The 25,454-nt window shown below is 34.7% G+C and overlaps 2 protein-coding genes and 1 pseudogene across 2 annotated transcripts; all 3 read right to left on the bottom strand.

Moving 5' to 3' along the window:
- Positions 1–1,882: 1,882 nt before the first annotated feature.
- Positions 1,883–10,032, bottom strand: LOC117905779 (valencene synthase-like). The gene is made up of 8 exons (XM_034818651.1): positions 10,016–10,032; positions 4,166–4,316; positions 3,793–4,066; positions 3,313–3,685; positions 3,014–3,232; positions 2,788–2,937; positions 2,463–2,721; positions 1,883–2,372 (listed from the first exon to the last, which is right to left on the bottom strand). The coding sequence occupies exons 1-8, from the start codon at positions 10,030–10,032 to the stop codon at positions 2,076–2,078; spliced, it is 1,740 nt and encodes a 579-aa protein (XP_034674542.1). The 3' UTR covers positions 1,883–2,075.
- Positions 10,033–11,755: 1,723 nt separating this feature from the next.
- LOC117905778 lies at positions 11,756–13,750 on the bottom strand (annotated as a pseudogene).
- A 2,257-nt stretch (positions 13,751–16,007) lies between these two features.
- LOC117907676 (phospholipase SGR2-like) lies at positions 16,008–23,556 on the bottom strand. The gene is made up of 15 exons (XM_034821301.1): positions 23,446–23,556; positions 22,657–22,806; positions 21,205–21,270; positions 20,646–21,101; positions 20,555–20,611; positions 20,428–20,476; positions 20,178–20,299; positions 19,980–20,052; positions 19,268–19,370; positions 19,023–19,116; positions 18,869–18,931; positions 17,974–18,022; positions 17,652–17,755; positions 17,010–17,056; positions 16,008–16,713 (listed from the first exon to the last, which is right to left on the bottom strand). The coding sequence occupies exons 1-15, from the start codon at positions 23,551–23,553 to the stop codon at positions 16,476–16,478; spliced, it is 1,779 nt and encodes a 592-aa protein (XP_034677192.1). The 5' UTR covers positions 23,554–23,556; the 3' UTR covers positions 16,008–16,475.
- Between the last annotated feature and the right edge of the window lie 1,898 nt (positions 23,557–25,454).

The raw sequence follows: 25,454 nt of genomic DNA, 5'->3' as shown, positions 1-25,454 counted from the left end.
ATGCAAAAATCAGAAATGGTGGAAGGCTTACCTGAGTTTGAAGTGATTTACACAAGCTTCCAGACTTGTCAATATGGAAAGCAAAGCAAACTTCCATTCCCAACAGCAACTTGGAGAGCCTCAAATAAGTTGCAGTTGATTCACATCGATGTTGGAGGACCTCAAAGGACACCTTCACTCAAAGGTAGTCCCTATTATATCATTTTTTATAGATGATCTTACTAGAATGTGTTGGATATATTTTTTGAAATTCAAATATGAGGTTGGGAACAGTTTCTGGAAGTTCAAAGCAAAAGTGGAGAATGAAAGTGGATGCAAAATTTAGATTTTAAGATTTGATAATGGCAAGGAATATACTTCATGTCAACTCAATTTATTTTGTGAAGAAGTAGGAATTGAACACCAACTTTCAGCTCCTTATACTCTAAAGCAAAATGAAGTGAGTGAACGAAGAAACCGATTTATTATGGAGATGGCCAGATGCATGCTGCACGAGAAGAATTTGCCGAAGAAATTTTGGGCAGAGGCTACAAACACAACTGTATTTTTGCATAATAGACTCTCTACAAAGGCAGTAAAGAATCAAACTCCTTTTGAAGCATGGTATAGGTACAAACATCCAATGACTTTTCTTAAAGTGTTTGGTTATCTTTGTTTTACCTATGTTCCTCAGGTTAAACGAGATAAACTAGACAAAAAAGTTGTTGTAGGAATTTTTATTGGTTATAGTATAATTTCAAAGGCTTATAAAGTCTTCCAGCCACATACTGATACTATAATTATCAGTAGAGATGCCAACTTCATGGAAAATGAAGAATGGGATTGGGAAGATTCAAAGACAAAGCTTGAAACAAGTTTTTTAGATGAAATGGAGGATGATCCATCAGTAAGAGGTACTCGATTGCTCTCTGAAATTTATCAGAGATGCAATGTTGCAATTTATGAACCTGTCGACCATGAAGAAGCACTCAAAGAGTCCAAATGGAAGGATGCAATGAAGGAGGAGTTGTTCATGATTGAAAAAAACAAAACCTAAGAGCTTGTTGATAGACCTCAAGAAAGAAAGGTAATTGGGGTAAAATGGTGTTTAGAACCAAGCTAAATGCTGATGGTTCAGTCAACAAGTATAAAGCAAGGCTGGTAGTTAAAGGATATGCACAAATTTTTTGTGTTGATTTTTCTGAAACATTTGCTCCAGTAGCAAGGCTTGACACAATCAGATTACTTCTTGCTATTTCTGCGCAACTTGGCTAGAAAGTGCACCAGATGGATTTTAAATCAGCATTCCTAAATGGAATTCTTCAAGAAGAAATTTATGTTGACCAACCTGAAGGTTTTGTTATGGAAGACAAAGAAGACAAAGTCTATCGACTTCATAAAGCTCTTTATGGCTTAAAACAGGCACCAAGGGTCTGGTATAGTCAAATAGATGATTATTTGCTTGGTCTGGACTTTAAAAAAAAAGTCTTTCAGAACCCACACTTTATGTTAAGGAAAATAACAATGAAATTCTTGTTGTTTCTCTTTATGTGGATGATCTTTTTATTACAGGAAGTAGTGCAAAGCTTATTGATGAGTTCAAGCTCGATATGATGCAAGTGTTTGAAATGACAGATCTTAGTCTAATGACATACTTCCTTGGAATGGAGATCAAGCAAGGAAAAGATCAAGTTTTTATTTGCCAAAGAAAATATGCAAAGGAGATTCTCAAGAAGTTCATAATGGAAGATTGCAAAGAAATGAATACTCCCATGAACCAAAAAGAAAAGCTAAGCAAAATAAATAAAAAGAGAGAGAGAGAGAGAGAGAGAGAGAGAGAATTGTGAACATGGGGACATCTAAGCTTATTGGTGCAACGCCCATGTACTCTTTGGTTGTTGGGAGTTGGTACTAAACAACAAAATGATATCATGTTGGAGAACTAAGTTTCCCAAAAGTTTAAGCTATTAGAATTTGGACTCATAACCTATATCATGCTCTCCAAAACAAACCAAGACAAAAAGGAGCCCGAAACCATAAAGGCAATAAAGTAGAAGCTATAAAGTCTATTTGCGTCACAAATCTTCGGGCTAGCCTTAGATTGGCACAGGGTCAATGAACAATGAAGCAACATTATCTTTTATCACTTCTCCAACATTCGTGAATATATCCTCACGACCTTTGTACATGAAATCTCCAGTGCGTGCAAAATTGAGAACACGTGTAAGGAGAGGCATTGGAATAGCAGTAGGTCTGAGGAACTCCCGGTTTATATCTTTCCATGCTTTCTCAACCTGCTTATTAAGCTCGTGGTATGCATGTTGCTCTGAGACACTATATTGCTTCATGTAACATTCAACACTAGAGGCAATATGCCCTCTCTTGTGCTCATACTACATAAAAAACAGCAAAACATCATGTTTAAACCTCATGGTCTTCGATTTATGAATGAGAAGCTTTTTGGAAGTAATATTTAAGGGTACCTTGTGTGAAGCCATGTCATCCATGAGCCTAATAATTGTGGAGCAAGCTCTGACGATCTTTGGGCCGTTTAACACCCAATCAAAGGACTCCTTTGTTGCTATGAATCCCATGCCAACAAAAGAGATGATTGTGAACATGGGGACATCACAGCTTACTAGTGCAACGCCCATGTATTCTTCTACCGTTGGTACATATTCTCCATGGAGCCATTTGGCTTCATTGAAGTAAGCTCGAACAGAGTTTTTCATCCGGAATATGCTCAACAAAGCAAATATATATTAACACTACTATATATTACATGTAATGGGGAGACAAAGATAGAACTCAAGGATTCTTACTGCCTCTTTTGCATAGTGAACACAATATGATCTTTCTTCATTCTCCTTCTCCTCAATTTCTTTGTAGGCATCTAAAACAGCCTGGTAACACGGCTTCATGTATTCTGGAAGCTTTTCTATACCATTATTGTCCCACCTGAAAATTAGGTAACCAGTTCCCCTTAGTTTACAATATGAAATAAATTTATCTGAGTGAAATTTGTACCTCATACCTCTCAATTGCCTCTGTGAAGAGCTCAAGTTCTTCAAGAGTCCCATACGCATCATAGATATCATCTATCACTGTTATTAGAACAAGCAATTTGGTCTGTATTCTTCTAGCATATGAGTATTGGGGCTCAAAACATGCCACGACAATCCAAAGGTAGGTTTCCACCACTCTATCCCGGACAAAAGGTAACTTTGAAGAGAAATCTAAATCTTTCCACCACCTGAGAAATACATTAATTCACACAAATTATCCTCCAAGTCAAAGTTGGAATTTAAGTGAATGTAATATTTGAGAACTAACCTGGTGATGTGGCTTAACTCTTTCTTATACAATGACTGCAGTAGGTTGAAATCTAACTTGGCAAGTTTCAATAAAGCTTTACTATGTGAAGCTTCATCTTGGTAGATGGATATGTAAGGCCTTGCCTCCAGCCTCTCCAAACCCTTCCTAATGGGCTGGTGTAGGGCTTGGATTACTTGTACTGCAAGAGGATGGTCTAAATGTTTTACCAAAGACTTGAGGTGAGTGGTGGTGAAAGCAAGTGCTTCATCTAGTATATCCTCTTCCTGAAGCCTGAGATGTGCAGCTTCATACAAACCTAGCATGCCTTGCACATCTCCAATCAGAGATTCCCTAAAGCTACCATTTTTATCTTTGAACTTGTTGAATACATCTGCAGTTATCACCCAAAAAGGATGAATAAAATAAGAAAGAAAAATTCGAAAAAAATGTCAAGCTCTTCCTCCCTGATATATATATATATATATTCATGAGCCTTACCGCATGAAATATTGTACCCTTGTTGTCTTAGAAGCCGAAATCGGAGAGAAACATTATACAGATCATCATATTTATCATCACTGTAATGGTGGTCATCACAGATGTGTCTTAATGCTTCTTCTATTTCTTCTTCAAAGTGGTATGCCACCCCGAGTCTTTGAATTGCATCTATGAAGTTCAGCTGCTGTGAAGGCTTACCAGCAGCTGCCAGTTGCTCTCTCCTCACTTCGTCTTTCAAATCTTCAACCTGCTTCTGGTTATAGGCACGGGTTATCTGTACCAGAAAATTGCCTACATGCATTAGTGCTAAACAAATTCGATGAAAAAACTTTAGATAGTTGAGATGTTCTTATGTAAATTTGCATATAATTACCTCATCATCAGGAGTGTAGTTGATGAAACGATTGCTTCGAATGCCTGGGTGAAAGTTTACCATCGGCCGATTTACCTCCGATTTATAATTTTGGGCTAAGGAATGAGAAGACATGTTGCTAAGGATGGACACGAGTAAGATAGCCCACAAGCTTCACTACTTTTAAAGCATGGATAGCCCTAAAATTGAGTAGCAAGTTGAGCATTATTTATGAAAAATATATTGTCATCAAGTGCCATTGATGCATGGTTGCAGCAGGTGAACCATTATTTTTTGTATTTATCTAGATAAATTACTCTTGAAAATTGAATATTTGTCTGTATGCCTTCACAATTCATAGAACAAATTGTTACAATGTGAGCATTGAGAATCGTGGATATTGTCTCATAAGGGGTGTGTCAAGAGGCATATGGACTGTTTGGAAAGTAGCAAACCATTCCACAATGTTTTCCTTTTTTTTAATATATCCTAGAAACCAAACCTAATCTAGGATATGCTTTGTTTCTTAATACATTTTAGTATGTAATAACATACATCGAGCAGCCTGATATGCTCGGTAAACATGGTTTGCTAGACAACACACACTTCACGGCACTTTCTATATTGGGCTGCCCATGCGGCAGACCAATTACTCTGGGATGTTGCAGCCTTGTTTTTTAAATGGGGGAGAACTGCTCATTTTCTTAGATTTCTGAAAAGTTCACACTAGATATGGAAAAAGTTTTCAGAAGGTTGCGTGTATAGGCTTTTTTAACAATATAGAAATATTTTTAAAGTAGTGAGGACATTTTGAGATAGTGCAAATAATATTTATATAGGTCATAATAGATCACAAATGAATCTAATCAAAGCCGATTCCTCATTTTGGTGTGGGAATTAGTTTGACCAGTAATGGATGTCTGTTTTTTTAGCCCCACAATCTTATGAGGCATGATAAAGATTTTGTGTCTCCATAAGGATTGTTATGATATTTGACATCAAATAAAGGTCACATTAGATACAAGAAAAAATTTCTTACGTTATATTGTATATGTTTGGACTCCTCTTAAACATATAAAAATATTTTAAAGTCATGAGGAAATTTTCAGCTTAAAACAAACCATATCTATATAATTGAGAATGTGTAGATGGTTAAAAAAAACAAAATTTTGAATATTACATACATGCACCACTGTTAAAAATATTTGAGGAAAAACTTTAGATAGTTGAATCTTGTTAGGTAAACTTATAGGTAATTACCTTCATGATCAGGAGGATATTCTTTTTCTTAATACATTTTAGTATGTAATATTAACATGCATCGGGCAGCCTGACATGGTCGGTGAACATGTTTTGCTAGACAACACACACTTCACGGCACTTTCTATATGTGGCAGACCATTAACTCTGGGATGTTGCAGCCTTGTTTTTTATATGAAGGAGAACTGCTCATTTTCTTAGATTTTTGAAAACTTTACACAGGATGTGGAAAAAGTTTTCTTTGAGTTACATGTATAGGCTTTTTTAATAATATAGAAATATTTTTAAAGTAGTGAGGACATTTTGAGATAGTGCAAATAATATTTATATAGATAATTACAAATGAATCCAATCAAAGCTGAATCCTCATTTTGGTGTGAGAGTTAGTTTGACCAGTAATGGATATCTGTTTTTTTAGTCCCACAATCTTATGAGGCACAATAAAAATTTTGTGTCTCCATAAGGATTATTGTGATATTTGACACCCAATAAAGGTCACGTCAATACACGAAAAAATCTCTTACGGACTCCTTACTAAACATATAAAAATATTTTAAAGCCATGAAAAAATTTTGAGTTTAAAACAGACAATATCTATATAATTGAGAATGTGTAGATGGTTAAAAAAAACAAAATTTTGAATATTACATACATGCACCACTATTAAAAATATTTGAGGAAAAACTTTAGATAGTTGAATCTTGTTAGGTAAACTTATAGGTAATTACCTTCATCATCAGGAGTGTGTAGTAGATGAAACGATTTCCCCCGACGCTGGGGTGAAAGCTTACTATCGGACCTTTTACCTCTGGTTTATAATTCTGGGCTGGAGGATCACATGCATGCTGAGGCATGAAAAGACATGTTAATTCTTCTTGCTACATCAACAACACGTAGTTGTTTGGATGCAATTCGATTTATTTATTAATCCATTATAATTCAAAATTATGAAACAACCAATTCGATATATTTGACTCAGTTGGATTCTATTACATCAGGTTGGCCTCAATGGTATTCTCTTTCTTTCAAATTCCGTTCCTAAACACTTGCCTGGCTTTATGCCTTCAATGCTATTTATTCTTGCAATTTTTAAAAGGTTAATGCAACAGTAAAATATCTATATTCATTATGTGTAAAACATGAGTAATTCCTTGTCACACCCTATATTCTAAAACTATAGTTTAACTATAATACAAAAGATTAACCCATAATGCTGTAATTTAAAATGTGAATCAAATAATAATAATAATATATTTATTAGCTAATTATTTATTTTCACACTCGGGAATTTTAATTTTGATATACAAATAACAAGGTATACAATAGATTAAGAGTTTTCTGACATTGTCTAAGTTTTGAGAAATTTTCACTAAGTATAAAAAACACATCATTTTTAAAAGTTTCAAAATTTATAATAAAAATATGTAGATTTTATTGTTTTCATGTTAATGATGCTTAAAATAATTTTTCTAGATTTTAATCTTTAGTGAATTTGCCCGGGCAAACTTTTTTTTTTTGAAAGAAATTAAGTAAAAGTTGTCTATTTATAACAAGAAATAAAAAATTAGATTTTAATTTATTTGAAATTAGACTCTGAAAGTATTTTTATTGGATTCAAATGAAGACTATTTCGTTATTTATATTATAAACTTAAAGCAACGGAGATACAAATAACACAATACAGTATTACAAAGTAAAATAGAGATATAAATGGAGATATAAGGACATTTATTTAAATGTTTACAATAAAAATACAAATAAAGTGTTGCTTAGCCACATCACACTACACCTAACCTACACACCCAAATTGTGCACATCTCAAGCGCACTTAAATTGAGCATTCACATAGTCGCGCTTCACATTGCATCACTTAGTGCACTTAGTGCAACTCCAGTGCAGTGCACCATATAGCACACTTGATCAAATGGGATACTTAATTGTGCACTTCATTCAAACAACACACTTAACTCAAATTGTGCACCTGAGCTTTTCAATATTTTGTGTACCTTCCAAATTAAAATAACACACTTAATACACCTAGATTAAAAATAGTATGCTTCCAACACCACTCATCTTTAAATTGAATTTCACACTCACGTCCAAGCCTACCTATATTATTTTCTCTCATGTTTTCAATTTAGTGCTTTTAAAATTTGAAACTTAATTTTTTTTCTCCATTAATGAACACTTAACACCATTAAATGATTTTTATTGTACCATGAGTAAATTAAATCTATAAGTTTAATTGATGAACATACCCAAAATTAATCAAAACACCTCATGACCAAATATACTAAAACTTGCATTTTTATTCATTCCATTAAAGAGTGTACAATGATTCAAGTGTTTAGATACATCTTTACATATTACAAACAGTAATATTTCCTACTTCTAATCTTATTACAAAACTCTTCCAACATTAAAAACACTTAATACTTAAAAAGTGCAACATCTCATGTCCCTTAGCTGCAACATCAAAATTTAACTCCCCCTTTCTTCCTCTAATTTGTTATGTCGAAAATAATTTTTATATAAAAGATTTGAACTATAGCTAACACCAAGATAGATGGAAAAAGAAGATAATTAAATAGATAAAAAGGAAAATACAAGCTTACCACTGAAAAAGTAAATACTAAGGGATATAGATTAATCACCACTCAAAGTAGTCCACAAGGGATATAGAGCAAGGAAGCAAACCTTTATTCACATAATCTACCATTCACCCCTTTTCTCCAAAGTCCTTGCCTCTCATCAATCAACTTCCTACCTTTTTAACTTCCAATTGCCATAACTTGGAATTATATAAAATAGGTGAACTATAGTTAACACCAAAATAGATGGAAAAAGAAAAGAACTAAATAGATAGGAAGAGAAATACAAGCTCATCACCCAAGAAGTAAATACTAAAGAATATGGATTCAATCACCATCCAAAATAGTCCACAAGAGATATAGAGCAAGGAAGCTATCTTTTTTTCGTAGAATCTACCATTCACCCATTTTCTCCAAAGCCTTTGCCTCTCATCAATCAATTCCCTACCTCTTTAGCTTCCAATTGCCATAACTTGGAACAACCCTCCAAACATGAACAATTTCCGAGACAGTATTTTCTAGGTAAGTTATAAAGTCTAACTTAGATCGCAAATTCCACTGTAATATACCTAGGAAGTAGAATTTCTCTAACTCTCAAGTAGCACTAAACAATTGGACTTTTTTTTTTTAAGGAAAACTGAACACAACTTCCTCTCTAGAATTTCAAATGAAGTTTTATAAAATACATATGAATCTCAACTCAAAGACTTTAATGTGGTATATAGTATGCATAGGAATTTTCCCTATTCCAATACTAGATTTCACTCGAATATACCCCTACAAAAGTAGTTTCATCATCCCCTGCATCTCACATGATCAATGTAAGGAGTTGGAACTCTTTTTTAACTAGGTGTTGGATCATATAATAGAACACTCGTGTGTCAAGCTCTCTTTGTGGGAGAAGACTTTCCCTTAGACCTTGATCATTTTTTTTTACCATGGTATGGAAAGAGACAAAAACATTGGAAGTTGTTGAACACCATAGCTATTAGGCAAATCAAACTATAGTTTAAAATAATATGGTATGGAGAAAGATTAAAAAAAAAAAACATGGGAAGTTGTTGAAACACCATAATATAATATTTGAAATATAAGCTAATTATTTATTTTCAAACTCAATAATTTTAATTTTAATTTTAATATATATAATATGATACAATGGATTAAGAGTCTTTTTACATACCATGCATATTGTCATGGCCATGCAGAAATTTTCACTAAGGAAAACATGTCATTTTTAAAAGTTTCAAAAATTAAAACAAAAAGTGGTGGATTTTATTGTTTCTATGTTGGTGATACTTTTTAGATTTTTATCTTTGGTGAATTTATCTGGACAAACTCTTTTTTTTTTTAAGAATTGAGTAAAAATTGTCAATTTATAACAAGAAATAAAAAATTATGCTCTAAAAGTATTTTTATTGTATTCAAATGAAGATTATTTCATTATTTATATTATAAACTTAAAGTATACGAAGATATCACAAAGTAAAATGGAGATATAAGGACATTTATTTAAATGTTTACATACAAATAAAGTGTTGCACAGCCACAACACACCACATCTAACCTACACACCCAAATTATGCACCTCCCAAGCGCACTAAAATAAGTGGTGATTCACTCTTAGAGTTAATTTTACTCACTTCTCCTAAGATTTGGGCTAAATACATGACCTAGTATTCGTTAGTTTGAAACTTGGTTAAAAACCTCCTTTATCCTTCTTATTGGTTAATTTTGTTCAGACCTTTTTTACTTGTTTGAATGTAAGTCATTATTTACGGGAATCATCACTTTGTTCAAGGTTATTTACTTATAGCTTGAATCTTATTTACCTTAATTTACAAAACAAGTAGTTCTAAATCCATGTAATTGCTTAAGTTTGAGCATAATTTTCAGGTAATATTAATTTACATCCATCTTTGCTCTCGTCACTCTCATCTTTTTCTTTTATTTTTCAAAAATAGAAGTGGGTGTATTAATAATATCTTTATTTTTTTATGGGGCCTCTTACTCAACATACAAGCGGGTGTATGACATCGGTCGGTCATTGTTTTTAATTGTGTATTGGTCGGGTTGGGATGGCTTGATAAACTTCGGCTGGAACAACCCAAATAGGAAAAAATGTGGCACACCAGCATAGCAGGAGGGAAGTCCAGAAGGCCCTAAACCTTAGCCACCAAGTGAAACAGCCAAAGGAAAAAGGCAGCATTTATCTCATGCTTTCTAACTCTCTCCCTCGCTTTCGTCCCATAGTTGCATGTGAAAAGACACATTAGGGACCTAGGAAAGCAAATCATGAACAAACATTTTTGGACTTGCATATGGGGCTGAATAAATTGAGGAAATAAATATGCTCTACCAAACAATGCATTGATACCATGTTGGAGAACCAAGTTTGCCAAAAGTTTAAGCTACTAGAATTTGAACTCGTAACGACATATATCATGTTGTCCAACACAAACCAATTACAAAAAGGAACCCCAAACCAGAAAGACAAATAAAGCAGAAGCTAAAAGACCTATTAGAATCAAAAAGCTTCAGGCTCATATTGACACAAGGTCAATGAACAGTGATGCAATATTATCTTTTATCACTTCTCCTATGAAAAGGTGAATCTCAATAATGGACTACACCTAGAGGGGGGGTGAATATATAGGTGTTGTAGAACAATTTAAAAATTCTCCCAACAAAGATTACCTAACCTTAGACTATCTCAATGTCAAGAAACTTCTCTTTCAACAACTTTTCAACAAAGCATAACATGCACAAGCAATAATGTATGCATCAACACTCTCCTAATAATTTATAAATGCAAAACACATGCAAATGCTTCAACACTCCTCAAAAATAAATCAAAAGAACAATCATCTCCTCAACTCATATCAATTGACTCCATGATATCATTAAACAAAATGAACAAAAATTATTAAGGATATTTCATGGATCATCACACTTATATCACCTCATATTTCTTCCATTCAACATGTATGCCCAAGTAATCAATAATATCAAAAACAGAAAATAATTCAAAGTGTAAAGTGAGTGAAAGAAACAATGAACACCGGATTTTTAACGTGGAAAACCTCCGAAGAGATCAAAAACCACGGGTCTATCACTGATTGAAAAACTTCACTATGAAAAATAAAAACTGAGTACAAGGTTTTACCTAGCTCAAGCCAACCAATCCTTCCCGGACTACTTGACTAGTAACTTCACTTTCAGCTTCTCACCTTCTTCTTTCAGAGCACACTTGGAGTCTGCACCAAGCTCAATTCGACCTCTTCTTGAATCCACACAAGAAGAATATGGGTTTTTGCACAAACCCAAATAGAATGAGAGATTGAGATATGAATGAATGAATGAATCAACCCATTGATTGCTCAAGAAAATTCATAAAAAACTAGTTTGGAAAACATTAAGAGAAGTGGATTTTCTTTGCAATCAAAAACCCCAAATTAGGAAAACAAGATGAGAAAATGAAAAACACATGGAGTGGTTGCTCTCTCCACGTTTTCTGCAGTCACTCTTTAGAAAAATGAGTGAAGATTGCTTTTTAAAGTGTAAAAGGAAGTCCTCAATCTAATGGCTGAGATTTGATAAATAAATAAATAAAATTAGTTGGATCCATCCACCCCTGCACCTAGATCGATCCAAAAACAAGGGAATAAAAGTTTTGCACCAAAAACCATTTCTCCCAACTTTCTAACACATTTAAATATTAAAAACCGGGTTGATTCACATTCAATAACCACACACTCGGCTACATACCTTGGTCTCTTAAACAAATCTTAGTCTTCAAAGTCAAGTAGTCTGAAGAGGAATTGGGAAGCCGAGTTAGGGGACACTTAGGAATTTTGTCCGGAATTGCCAACCTAGCTAAACACTCACATCCTACATTCGTGAATATATCTTCACGGCCTTCGTACATGAATTCTCTAGTGAGTGCAAAATTGAGAACCCGTGTAAGGAGATGCATTGGAATAGCAGTAGGTCTAAGGAACTCCTGGTTTATATCTTTCCATGCTTTCTCAACTTGCTTGTTAAGCTCTCGGTATGCAAGTTGCTCTGAGACACTATTTTGCTTTGTGTAACATTCAACACTAGATGCAATATGCCCTCTCCATCTCTTGCTCAAACTACATAAAAATAAATAAATAAATAAAAGAAAAATACCAATATAAGATGTTTTTAAAACCCTTTGCTTTTGAAATATGTATAAGCAGCATTTTGGAAGTAATATTTCAGAGTACCTTGTGTGAAGCCATGTCATCCATGAGCCTAATAATTGTGGAACAAGCTCTAACAATCTTAGGGCCATTTAACACCCAATCAAAGGCCTCCTTTGTTGCCATCATTCCCATGCCAACAAAGGAGATGATTGTGAACATGGGGACATCAGAGCTTACTAGGGCAACACCCATGTACTCTTCCATCGTTGGTACATATTCTGCATGGAGCCATTTGGCTTCATTGAAGTAAGCTGGAACAGACCTTTTCATATGGAATATGTTCCACAAAGCAAATATATATTACGCTAGTATATATTGCATGTAATGGGGAAACAAAGATAGAACTCTGGGAGCCTTACTGCCTTTTTTGCATAGTGAACACAGTAAGGTCTTTCTTCATTTTCCTTCTCCTCAATTTCTTTGTAGACATCCAAGACTGCCTGATAGCATGGCTTCATGTATTCTGGAAGACTATCTATGCTATTATTGTCCCACCTGAAAAATGATTAACCAGTTCCCCTTCAAAGTACTTATTTAAATAAATTTATGTCACAGTCTGAAATTTGTAGGTCATACGTACCTCTCAATTGCTTCTGTGAAGAGTTCAAGTTCTTCCAAAGTGCCATATGCATCATAGCTCTTTCTTGTACAGTGACTACAGCAGATTGAAATCTAACTTGGCAAGTTCCAATAAACCTTTACTGTGTGAAGCTTCATCTTGGTAGATAGATATGTGAGGCCTTGCCTCCAGTCTCTCCAAACCTTTCCTAATGGGCTGTATAGGGCTTGGGTTACTTGTGCTGCAAGAGGATGGTCTAAATCTTCAACCAAAGACTCAGTGTGAGCGGTGGTGAAAGCAAGTGCTTCATCTAGTCTATCTTCTTCCTGCACCCTGAGATGTGCAGCCTCATATAACCCTAGCATGCCTTCCACGTCATTGTTCAGACATTCCTTGAAGCTACCATTTTCATCTTTGAACCTCTCGAATATATCTGCGAAGGAAAAATTTTGAGATACAAGATTGAATCATATATGTGAAGATTACCACTGATATTCATGAGCCTTACCACGTGAAATATTGTACTCTTGCTGTCTTAGAAGTCGAAATCGGAGAGAAACATTATAGAGATCATCATATTTATCATCACTGTGATGGTAGTTATCATAGATATGCCCTAATGCTTCTTCTATCTCTTCTTCAAAGTGGTATGCCATACCGAGTCGTTGAACAGCATCAATGATGTTCAGCTGTTGTGAAGGCTTACCCGCAGCTACCATTAGCTCTCTTCTCACTTCCTCCTTCAAATCCTCAACCCGCTGCTGGTTATAGGCACGAGTTATCTGTACCAGAAAATTGCATGCACACATTACTACTAAACAAATTCGAAGAAAAAACTTTAGATAGTTAAGATCTCATGTAAACTTACCTCATCATCAGGAGTGTAGTTGATGAAACGACTTCCCCAGATGCTGGGGCGAAAGCTTACTACTGGACGTTTTACCTCTGCCGAGAGATGAGAAGACATGTTGCTCTACTGGAATGCCCAATTGGTAAGTCTATATGAATATGACTAAGAAAGCCTACAAGCTTCAGTATTTATAGGATGGATATATAGCCCTAAAATTCACTGGCAAGTTCAGCAATATTTCTTCATCAACTGCTAATAATGCAGGGCTGCAGCAGGTGAATTATTACTTATTGAATTTATCTAGATAAATTACTTTCATAATTGAGTATTTGTCTGTATGCTTTGACAATTACCATATGTCCCATATCGTAGGTGTAGAAATATTAATTTGCATGGCTGTGGATGCAGTTGGGCATAGGAGGGTGGAAACCTTTTAGTCTTGTCAATGTATTCTTCTCCTTCTTCTCCAAATTCAATTAATTATTTCATGTGTCTGGTATGGTGAGAGGCATAAGGTCTGAATGCTGTTGTTAGTACAAAATAAAAAATAAAAAATAAAAGACTAACAATTTTTTTATTAAAATAATTTATTTTGAAACTTTTTTGTTTTTAAGAAAAAATTTAAAATTCTTTTAGGCATTTTTTATGGAGTGTTGTAAAAATAATTGAAAATATGAAGAATACTCTAAAAAAAAAATTGTTATATATAAGAGCATTTTATTATATTAATGCTTAAATAGTATCTGTTAAGGCTACAACGAAGGTGAGTTGGTTCGATTGATGGCTAATACAAACCCAACTTGAATTAAAAAAACAATCAATTCAAACTCATCCCAACCCGAGATACTCAACCTAATCCAACCCAACATCATTTTTCTAAATTAAGTTGAATTTGAGTTGGTAGAGCTAAATTTGGGTTGGTCAAATTAAACTCAGGTTGATCGGATTATACTTGAGTTAATCGAGTTAGACTTAAATTGGTCTAGTTAATTAGATTGCATGATTCTAAATTCATACATAATGGTTTTTAAAAAACTTTTTTCTATATTTTTATATCAAAATTTAACTAGTAATAAGACAAAACTTTAATGTAACAATAAATAAATAAATAAATAAATAAACATATGCATGATCCTAAAAAGATGAAAAAATATATGATGTAATTATAATTTGATTTTTCTATGAAATCTAAAAAGAAAATAAATTTATTATTCAAATAATAAACATTATAAATATTATAAAAATATTAAACGAGTTACGCTTAGTTTATCCGAGCCATATGGCCTTAACCCAACCCAAATTGAGCTTAAGTTGAGAAAACTTAACCTAAGCTCAACTCAAGTACTAAAATTATTTACTCAAATATCGGGTTGAGTCGGACCCCTAATATGTATGGTACTTAAGTAACGTCCAATGAAAAAGATATAAAAAAACATATAAATTTCTTTTTTTTTTATGTAATTGCTCATAAAAAAGTTAAAAGGAGGAAAATTAAATTATTAGAGAGTATACCTTTTTTAAAAAGGAAAATTACTCAATTTTGTAAATAGGAAAGAAAATGCTTTTGTATTTCTCCTCTTTTTGTCTTAATATACTTGTTACATTAACTTCATAATTTATATTAAAAGAAATTGACTGGTTGTACCATCATGTTCCTTTTCTTAAAAACCTTTCTTATGTACTACAAAATTTACAGGTTGTATAATGTTGGCACACATAACCATCGTAACCCATTATTGTTCTTAGACTTTTATTAAAAGACATGTATTCTTACCCAAATTCACTCTTCATTCAAAGTCTTAGATCGACTAATCTCCGAATTTAATAATAATATGAAGACGGAGCCAAATATGAATTTGAAAATGATGAAAGGCAATATAAATTCAAAACTCCAGATAAATGACTATTACTTCATTCATACTACAACTAACCATTGTTAAACCCAAAATCATCTTAGTAGGCATAACTCATAAGTAATTGGACAAAGGCTGAAAAATTAAAGGTTAGGTTTTTTTGGGATTAGGATTCCTTATTAACACTCTTGTGTGCTGCTTCCATTATAATTTTGAATATTATTGCTCTCCCTTTTTATTTATTTATTTGGTACAGGTTACTTCAGCCCACTTTGATATCTAAACCATTTACGGGGGTATAAAATTGACCACCCTATTGAGTAATAACTAGCATTCTTAAGACCAAAGGGTCGAACAAAAAAAAATGAAAAAGCTCTACCTGATTTTGAATCATTATTTAGAAATAGATTCTAACTCGACACCTCTTGAGATATCCGAAGCATTCCCTGACAAGAGTTATCATCAGGCTTATATAGTATAAGAATGCATGGAGTATGTCAATGTCACTATAGTACAGACCCTTCATCAACCTTTCATGGAAGAAACTCTGAAATAGCAATCACAAAACCTCTTGCCAACATGTCTTCAAGTGCCCTTGCAAAAGAGACTTGTATACCACACACTAAATGAATAAAGAAAAATTCACTTAAGTCACTGGTGAAATAAATTACATATGCACAAATTACCTAAAAATTGGGTGAGAAAATATTTTCAGGGATAGTCCTATGTTCAACATAATGTACAGAGGGAAACAAATAGGAAAAGGGAGAGAGATTTTCTATGTATAAGCAACTGTGTAAGAAATGAGTGGCATCTACAAAAGATTTTTTTGGTTCCTGGTAAACTGCAATTGCCCATCCCAGCATCACATCATCCCATTTTTGCTGTGTATGAAGGTCAAGGAAATGGCTAATGGCTCGGCCTTGGTTGTGACCAGCTGCTCTTTCAGCTTAATCCCACCAAGGTAGGAAGAGGAGATTCAGTATTGTTCAGGACTGCATGATCTTCTTAGCTTTCCTTGAGAAGTTTTTAACTACAACTCTCTCAGCAAATGTCAAAGGAAGTTCTTCATCTGCAGCTTCTCGTTGGTCAGTCCAGCCAGTGGAGCCATTCTCATTTTTGGAGCTGCCTCCATTGGCTTCCTCTGATGAGCTGGGTTCTTCAGGTATATCTCGGTACAAGTGTTTCAGTATGAAAAGGGCAGTATCATAGTCCCTCCAATAGTTTCTGCACACCACAAGGTACCGACCAGAAGGAAGGGCGATAAGCATGTATATTACAGTACTATTTACCAAAAAAGCATGCTCAGCTACCATCTTTTCATTAACGAATCTCTTTATTGCTAAGAAGTGGGGAAAAGGGAAGAAATTTAAAATCTAAATATGATCTAGTTATTGTAAGATTTCAAAATTATCATCCATTTTCCTCGGTCAACCAAAAATAAAATATATTTTAGGTATACTTATTCACAAAATTCTATAATCAACTTATGCTTGTGTTAGAACTACAAAATGAGTACTTACGTATGTGCTCCAATGGCTGATATATATGCATGTTCAAATGTTTTGTCCTGCAATACCATTATGGAAAATCGCATTAGAGAGAAATCAAAAGCAGTAGGGCCACTGTCTTCATAACATATGGAATTAACTAAATAACCTCATGTAAAGTTAAAGAAACCAAACAAAATCCCATACATTGACCAAGCTTAAGAGCACATATATAACACAGATGGAAAAGGCTGATAATCTGCTGAGGCTCTCAATCATTCAACTTATAGTCGTTTATCCATTTGATCTAGCCAAGATGATATGCTGTCAACTCCTTGTCAGACTCTAGTCACTGGCCCTAAGGAGGCTCAGTTTACTGAGTTCTTTGGTTACTATTCAATTGGGTGTATTTCTCCATTTGTACTTTTTCTCTCCATAGGTACAAGAAGCTGAGTCCCAGAGTTTGGGGTGGGATTGCGGGATGTGGCAACCTGAGTCCCAGAGAGGACAAATAAAATGGTGACATTGGAAACCACATCCACAAATGATTTGATACCACTTGTTCCAGATACAGAATGTGTAGAATGGTTCAAATATATAGAATATGACATGGTCAAATGTGGAATATATAGAACACAAGCTCAAATGTTGACATCAAGTTTTAGAAGCACATACTTGGAGCATGTGATCAACCCGTCCATCTTCACTTCCAGTTAATCTTTCCAACATAATTGAACCATATGATCTCTCATCATTTTCTTGGGAGTTTTCCACCTCATCTGAAGTATACATACAAAATTAAAGCACACTAAAGATGTAGATTAAGGAATAAAAAAGGTAATTTATTTCCTTCTTTTTCATTGAAGGAAGGTAGAGAAGAGATACAGAGGGGCAACAGAAGTGTGTCAGGAAAAGGAGGGCACTCAGCAGCGATTATTATTCTAAACAAAATTGATTTAAAGGGAGAGAAACAGAGAAAAAGGACAGCAGCTATTACCTTCCAGGTCATTCCTGTTTTTCGATTGGCATACTGTGAGCACTTTGACCTGTTCAACAATCGTGGAATTTAGAACTCTAAACTTCCTTGCAAATGGACACTTCAAATGAGTGATGTAACTATAGCAAACATGAGACTATGTTACTTCGTACATGTATGCGCATACAGAATGTGTCTTAACACAATGTGTCCAGTAAGGGAAGAAGGAATTGATTCCTGATCACAAGAAACTACGTGTTACTTTTTTACATGGGTATTTTAAAGCAAATACCCATGCCAGATGCACTATGTTACACAATTGAATCCTAGGGTAGGAAAGAAGAACATTTAACTTCAGACAATTTAGCTCAGTCCCCATGTTCTAGGATACAAGAAAAACTGGGATCCCAGGGTAGAATGGGAGAACATGTAACTTCAGACAGGCTCAGTCCCCATGTTGGTTTAGTTCATTGTTGATACCTATATAATGTATATTTAAAATAAAATAATGTACGAATGTAGCCTACATTTTTCTCCAATCTAATGTCATTTCTTCTACATTTCTGAGTTTAATGAAATCAGGACTACCCAAGCCAATTTAAATTGCCCATGATAAGTGGTCACTACAAAGGATGTATATTAATGCATAAACCTCAACTTCATTGAGTTTTATGAGGAATGACATTGAATTTATGCAGTTATACATAAGAACTACAGAGATTTTGATGATGCTTGGTGGAATTGAACTTTGCCAATCAGTCAAACAGAGCTAAAAGTTTGAGAACAAACTCTTCTAAATGAAATAACAGAAAACCATTCAAAATCCCAGATCACTAAGATACAGAAAAGCAAAATCATGAATGAAAAATCGGAAATCAGAAAATATATTGACTTTAGGAGGTGTACATGGGCGCACCCTTACAGACTGTAGGTGGTCCATCATTGCCTGAGAACGTGCAGCCAAATCTTCTGCAAAATCCTGCATCACACACCATGAACACCAGAAATGAAGGTAAAAATAAAATTTAAAAACTATAATCCAGAATCACATAGTTCTTAGAATACATTACCTGAAGCCCAATATGCAACCTCTTCCCACCTTTGTGGTAAGGGATAATAACTGGACGTGTGCCAATATATTCTTTACAGATAAGAGGTTCTATTCTGCAATTTTAAAAATAAATAAATAAAACAGAAGGTGACAACAATCAAACATAGAGAAATGAAAGTGTGCAATATTTTACATATCATACACAGATACACCAGAGCAAAGAAAATGTGCAAACATCATTGTAATAGAGGAGTCTTTACAAACCTATATGCCACAGGATCAAATGGGTGAAAAATATTAAATATTTGCCGACACGATGGCATCTCTTCACTTATATTTTCCTCTCCCCAATAATCTTGACCTTTGCCTAGAAGAAAGAAATAAAATAAAATAATTCATTAGAAATGAAATTTGGAATTTAAATCATGAGTCCAAACATGGGACAACTGTTAAAAAGGGGGGAGAAAGAATGAGTAAAATAAAAGTTTCAACTTTGTTACAACTGTTAAAAAGGGGGAAGAAAGAATGAGTAAAATAAAGGTTTCAACTTTGTTGGTCTATAAATTAGATACAAATGAAAATCAAATAATATCTAAAAGAATATATATCCTTTGTGATCATAATGATTGGATGGCTTTCTATATGCCACTCTCATCCCATGATATAGCACTCTCATTGGATGGCTCCTGTACACTGGGAAGGACAGGAGGACAGATTCCACCAATGAAAGAAGCCAGGCCTATACATATATAAGATTTTGAACCTCTATTCAACTTTTTTCCATTAAATAGTTGGAAAGTTAAAACACCAAATTTTGAATTTGTAGCCCAATAATGAACGAGAAAGCTATTTGGTCATGACTGACTAATAACCAGGTTAAGAAATTACTCTTTAACATAATAATTGGAACTTTAATAGAGTTCTTCCAAGGAAAAAGAAAAGGGAAAAGGAAAAAAACAGGAACTTTAAGTATTACCAATGCCAAGACGAATATTGCGGAGGGCAAGGAAGACACCAAGAGGTGATCCAACTGCAAAGAATGTGTCAACCTGACATGAAGATATACAAGTCAAAAGAGGAACTAGATAGATTGCAATTTACATGTATGCTATCTGCAACACAAATATGTTGGAAGATTCAATAAAGAAATGCACATGAATTCTTGTCTTTTTACCTTAAATTCAAGCTTTGTGTACTTAATATAAGGGGTATAATTCCTAGGTGCAACATCCTGCCCAGTTGGAACCCTTTCATAAAAGGGTTGCTTTGGTATAGCTTTATGCCCTTCCTCATTTCCTGTTTAGGTTACACTTCAGAATCCAGAAGATCAACGTACAAAAGCTCCTTCCATAAGCAAGAGTCAAAAATCAAGAAGGAAAGTTCTATCCAGACATGAAATAATGTGAAGAACAGAGAAACTTTACCACCACACTGACATTCCAATTCTGCTATTCTTGCTTTCAGGGAAGCAATCTGAAACAGAGAAACTTCATTAAATAATAAATAAAACATGCCCACAGTTACAAAAAGTATTCATTTACAAATCCCCACCTCTTCTCTCAACAATTTGCATTCTTCATCTTTATTGCTTTTATCATCAAATAACTCCTCAGGTATTTCTCTGAAACCCCATTTGGGATGCCCCTATCGTTTGTGTCGATATCTTCATCCATGCCATCTTTTCTTGAGAAAACATGTCACTAGAATCACAAACTTGTTCATGGACACTTTCATTCAATGATGAGCTATCATTTGGTTGGTTAGAATCCATAGCCATTATAGAAGGTTCTTCCAAATCTGCTGTAACAGAAGGTTCAGCAAGTTCTTCCCCACAAACTACTACACTAGGTTGTGAAATCATCTTGTCTTCATTGTTGGGCACCACCATGTCCTGAGAATCATTGATCAAACTAGAATTCTCCAGATTGGTGGAGGAATTGTATGTAGAGGATTGATTGCTTCCACTAGGATGGTTTTCTTCTTTACTAGTTTGTTTTATATACGTCGCATCCATTGGAAATGGACTGGACAAATTGTCTTGATGACAAAGGATATCATAAGAGAGGACACTTCCTAAAGAGTGACCATATATGGAAACCTATATAAAGATAACATAATATGAGAGCATTAAATATGAATCACGAACTTAAATAGTCAAATACCGATGAATGAAAATGGTGACCTTTCAACCATCCACATACCTTTCCATCATAACCCGGATTCCTCTTAAGAAACTTCAAATATAACCGGTTTAACTGATTTGAGACCTAGAAGCAAATTAATGGATCTTTAGTCCAAGCATGTTGTTACATTCAAACTGGATATTCAATCTCACTAATAAAATGTAAATTTCACTACTCTAGGACAACTGCCCCAAGCCCCAACAGGACCAAAATATAACGCAATAGTATTGTTTAAAGGAGTAGCTCTGTTACTGCCACATGATTTAAGGTATAGTTTACAACTTTGATCCAACCAAAAAATCCTATGTTAAAGGATGCATATCTAACTGTAGGCTATTAATATTTTTTACTATACACTAGCATATACATGTTATCAAAATGAGTGAAGTTAGTATTTGGAGTGTTAATGTAATCATATAGCATGATATACAACATGGGCCCAAAAACCTATCTATGCCTCTCCACATGCAAGTGTGAGGCCACACATAGGGTAGGGCTGTTCAAACTATGATATACATTGTGGTTCCAATTCTAACAATTTAATCTTTTAGGAAAGTATTTGGACTGTTAATGTAATCATATACATGCCAAAAAGCATGGGTAGCATGATATAGACCATGGACCCAAAAACCTGTCCATGCCTCTCCACATGTAGGTGTGAGGCTGCACATAGGAGGGGGTGTTAAGACTACGATGTACATTGTGGGTCTAATTCTTAACAATTTAATATTGTAGGAAAGTTGGCAATTCAACAGTTTTACTTGCTGAAAATGTAGTTGTCCCATAGCCTTCGGTGGTGTTTGTTTTTTGGCTTTTTACTGAAAACAATTTGTTTTCAGAATTTAGGTTATTTGTTTTTCTACTTTTTCATGACTTACTATAAACTTTTTACTAAATAAAAAAAGCTAAAATATGTAACTTTTTCTAAATAGAAAAAATAACATATTGATTGTTTTTACTTTTTAATACTTAGTGGAAATTAACACTATTAAGCATTAAGGTTCTATTTAGAATTAAGTAAAAAAACAAACATCACCTTCTTCTTTTCCTTTTTTTTTTCCTTTTTGTCTAATAAGGAATCCCCACCATGAGTGATTGACCAATTCTTGTAAAATTTAGTGTATGATCACATCTAAGTTTGCCAATACACTTATGAAAAAAAAAAAAATCAATCTTCTCCATTTTTCAAATGAAATTTCTCATATTTGTGCTTTCTACTAATCAAATATGAGACAAATAAAGTTTAAAATTTCAGTTTAGTAATTAGCTAAATCTCAAGTGTAAACAGAAAAAATCCAGTTGTCGTATGATATATGAACTACCGATTGTAGTGTATGTAAAATGAAAATAACATCTCGGTCCAACTATATAAACCATAGGCAAAGCATTTTAAGATGGTCAAATGGATTATTATCACAAACGAATAAAATAAAAAAGGGAAACTGAAAAATTAAAGATAAAATAGAGTACCGAATTGATAATATCCTGACAGTAGATTGGGCTCATATAATATAGTACATCGTGGACAGTTGCACTCAATGTGACACGCAAACCCGAAACACCATCTAACGTAATTTTTTCAACTGTGGATTCACCACTAAGCTTCAAACCTCTTCGCCACTGAAAAACAAGTATCAAGTAAGTAATTTTAGGCTGATTTTGCAACCCACCCTCAAATTAAAAAAAAAGGCAAAAAAAAAAAAGGAAGGAAAAAAAATGATACTCATGACGAAAAATGAAAAAAAAATATATAGAAGGAATAAAGTAAAACAAAAAAAAAAATGTGAAACAAAGTGCAAAACTCGTACAAATCCATTTTGACAAAGACCTAGTGTGGAAATCCGTTATAATTTTGAATGATGATTGGTAGGATATTAGGGAAAAATTAAGGCCCCAATTATGGATAAATTGTGTTTTCATATTTGTATTTTTTTTCTTTTTTATTGCTCTCTGTATATTTGTTAAATAGGGATACGTTTATGTAAAAAACAGAGTTTTGAATGAATTCAAAAATCACTCTTAGTTTCTACATGGTATCAGAGCTTCGTTTGCTCTAAACCCTAATCTGTCCATGAATGCCCAAAGAGGAAACAACCATGAAAGAGTGTCGGAGATACACTTTTCGATGGGCCCCGTCGGTGCATTCGACAACTCCCCACTCCACCTTACCGTTGAAAAACTAAATGGTAAGAATTACAGAGAGTGGGCTCAATCAATCAAACTCGTTATTGACGGAAAGGGAAAGTTAGGGTTCCTTACCGGCGAGACTCGACGACCACCTCCGACCGATGTAGCAGCATCCCAGAAATGGCGGTCTGAAAACTCCTTTATCACCTCATGCTTGATTAACTCCATGAAACCAACCATTAGAAAGACTTACATGTTCCTCCCGACGGCAAAGGACATGTGGGATGCGATACGGGAAACATATTCCGATGTCAAGAATGCTTCCCAAATCTTTGAAATCAAGACGCGCCTTTGGCAGATGAAGCAAGGAGATCGGGAAGTCACAGAATACTACACCGAGATGCTAGGTCTATGGCAAGATCTCGATCTCAACTGCGAAGAGGAGTGGGAGTACACAGGTGACAGCGTGCGCTTCAAGAAGAAGATGGAGAACGAAAGGGTCTTTGAGTTCCTAGCGGGACTGAACCGTGAGCTTGACGACATCAGGAGTAGGGTTCTCAATCGCTGGCCGTTGCCCTCCATCCGAGAAGTCTTCTCCGAGGTGCAATGAGAGGAAAGCAAGAGGAGAGTAATGTTGGATCTTTCATTTGGGCCTGAGGGCTCAGCCCTTTTAACCCATGGGCCTCATGGGCCTCATGCTACTGCTGGACGTGGGCCTCATGCTGCTGCTAGTGGGCCTCATGCTGCTGGAGCTAGTAAGCCAAGCCCAAGACAGTCCAAGAGGACTTATTGTGAGCATTGTAAGAAGTTGGGCCATACTAAAGACACTTGTTGGGCTTTACATGGCAAGCTCGCAGATTGGAAGCCTAGACAGCCTAAAGCTCATAGTCATCAAGCCTCCACCGCAACCCAGGCAGACAAAACTCTCACAGAAATTTGTCAATCAACTTCTAGTTTGGGGTTTAATTCCGACCAGCTTGCGAAATTATATGAGCTTTTTTCTAATTTCCAAGCCTCTAGTCAGTCTTCTACCACTTTATCCTCTGGTTCTTTGGCAAAAAAAAGTACTTTTTTGACAGCACTTAGCACCATGTCTCAGACTACTCCCTGGATTATTGACTCTAGTGCATTTGATCATATGACTGATGCTCATCATTTATTTTCTACATATTCTCCTTGTGCCAGTAATTTAAAGTAAAAATTGCAAATGGTACTTTATCACCAGTTGCTAGCAAAGGGAGTATTCGTATTTCTGAGTCGATTACTCTCAACCCTGTCCTACATGTACCTAAGTTGTCTTGCAATTTGCTGTCTGTTAGCTAGTTAACCAAAGATTCTAATTGCTCAGCTAAATTCCTATCATCTCATTGTGTTTTTCAGGACCTATCATCAGGGAAGACGATTGGCAGTGCTAAGGAGCTTGAGGGTCTATATTACTTCGATGAAATTGATGTGCTTGGACAATGTTCTCCTATTGTTTGTAATTCTGCATCTTATCCTAAGGACAGTGAACTTTTGTTATGGCACAAAATGATGGGTCATCCTAGTTTTCAGTACTTAAAACATTTATTTCCTTCACTATGTTCAAATAAAACTTTATTGGATTTTCAGTGTGAAGTCTGTGAACTTGCCAAACATCATCGAGCGTCTTTTCCTAAGTCTAAGTATAAACCATCCATACCATTTACTCTGATTCACAGTGATTTATGGGGTCCCTCACATACCCCTAATAGGACCCATAAAAAATGGTTTATCACTTTTATTAATGATCATACTCGCCTATGTTGGGTATATTTGTTGACTGATAAAACTGAGGTTCGATCAGTCTTCTTGAACTTTCACTCTATAATACAAACTCAGTTTCAAACCAAAATTCAAATTCTTCGTACTGATAATGGTAATAAGTATTTCAATCACTCCTTGAGCACTTACCTACAAGAAAATGGTATTATACATCAAAGTTCTTGTGTTGACACCCCTCAGCAAAACAGGGTTGCAAAACGGAAAAATAGACATATTCTTGAAGTTGCTCGTGCTTTGCTGTTTACATCTCACATGCCCTCACAATTTTAGGGTGACTCCATTTTGACAGCCACATATCTTATTAACTGAATGTCGAGTCAAGTCCTATCCTTTGTCAC

Source organism: Vitis riparia, chromosome 18 (genome assembly GCF_004353265.1).
Source record: "Vitis riparia cultivar Riparia Gloire de Montpellier isolate 1030 chromosome 18, EGFV_Vit.rip_1.0, whole genome shotgun sequence".
Classification (NCBI taxonomy): Eukaryota; Viridiplantae; Streptophyta; class Magnoliopsida; order Vitales; family Vitaceae; genus Vitis; species Vitis riparia.
The sequence above is the reverse complement of the archived record's forward strand: the minus strand, read 5'-3'. Positions and strand labels throughout refer to the sequence as shown.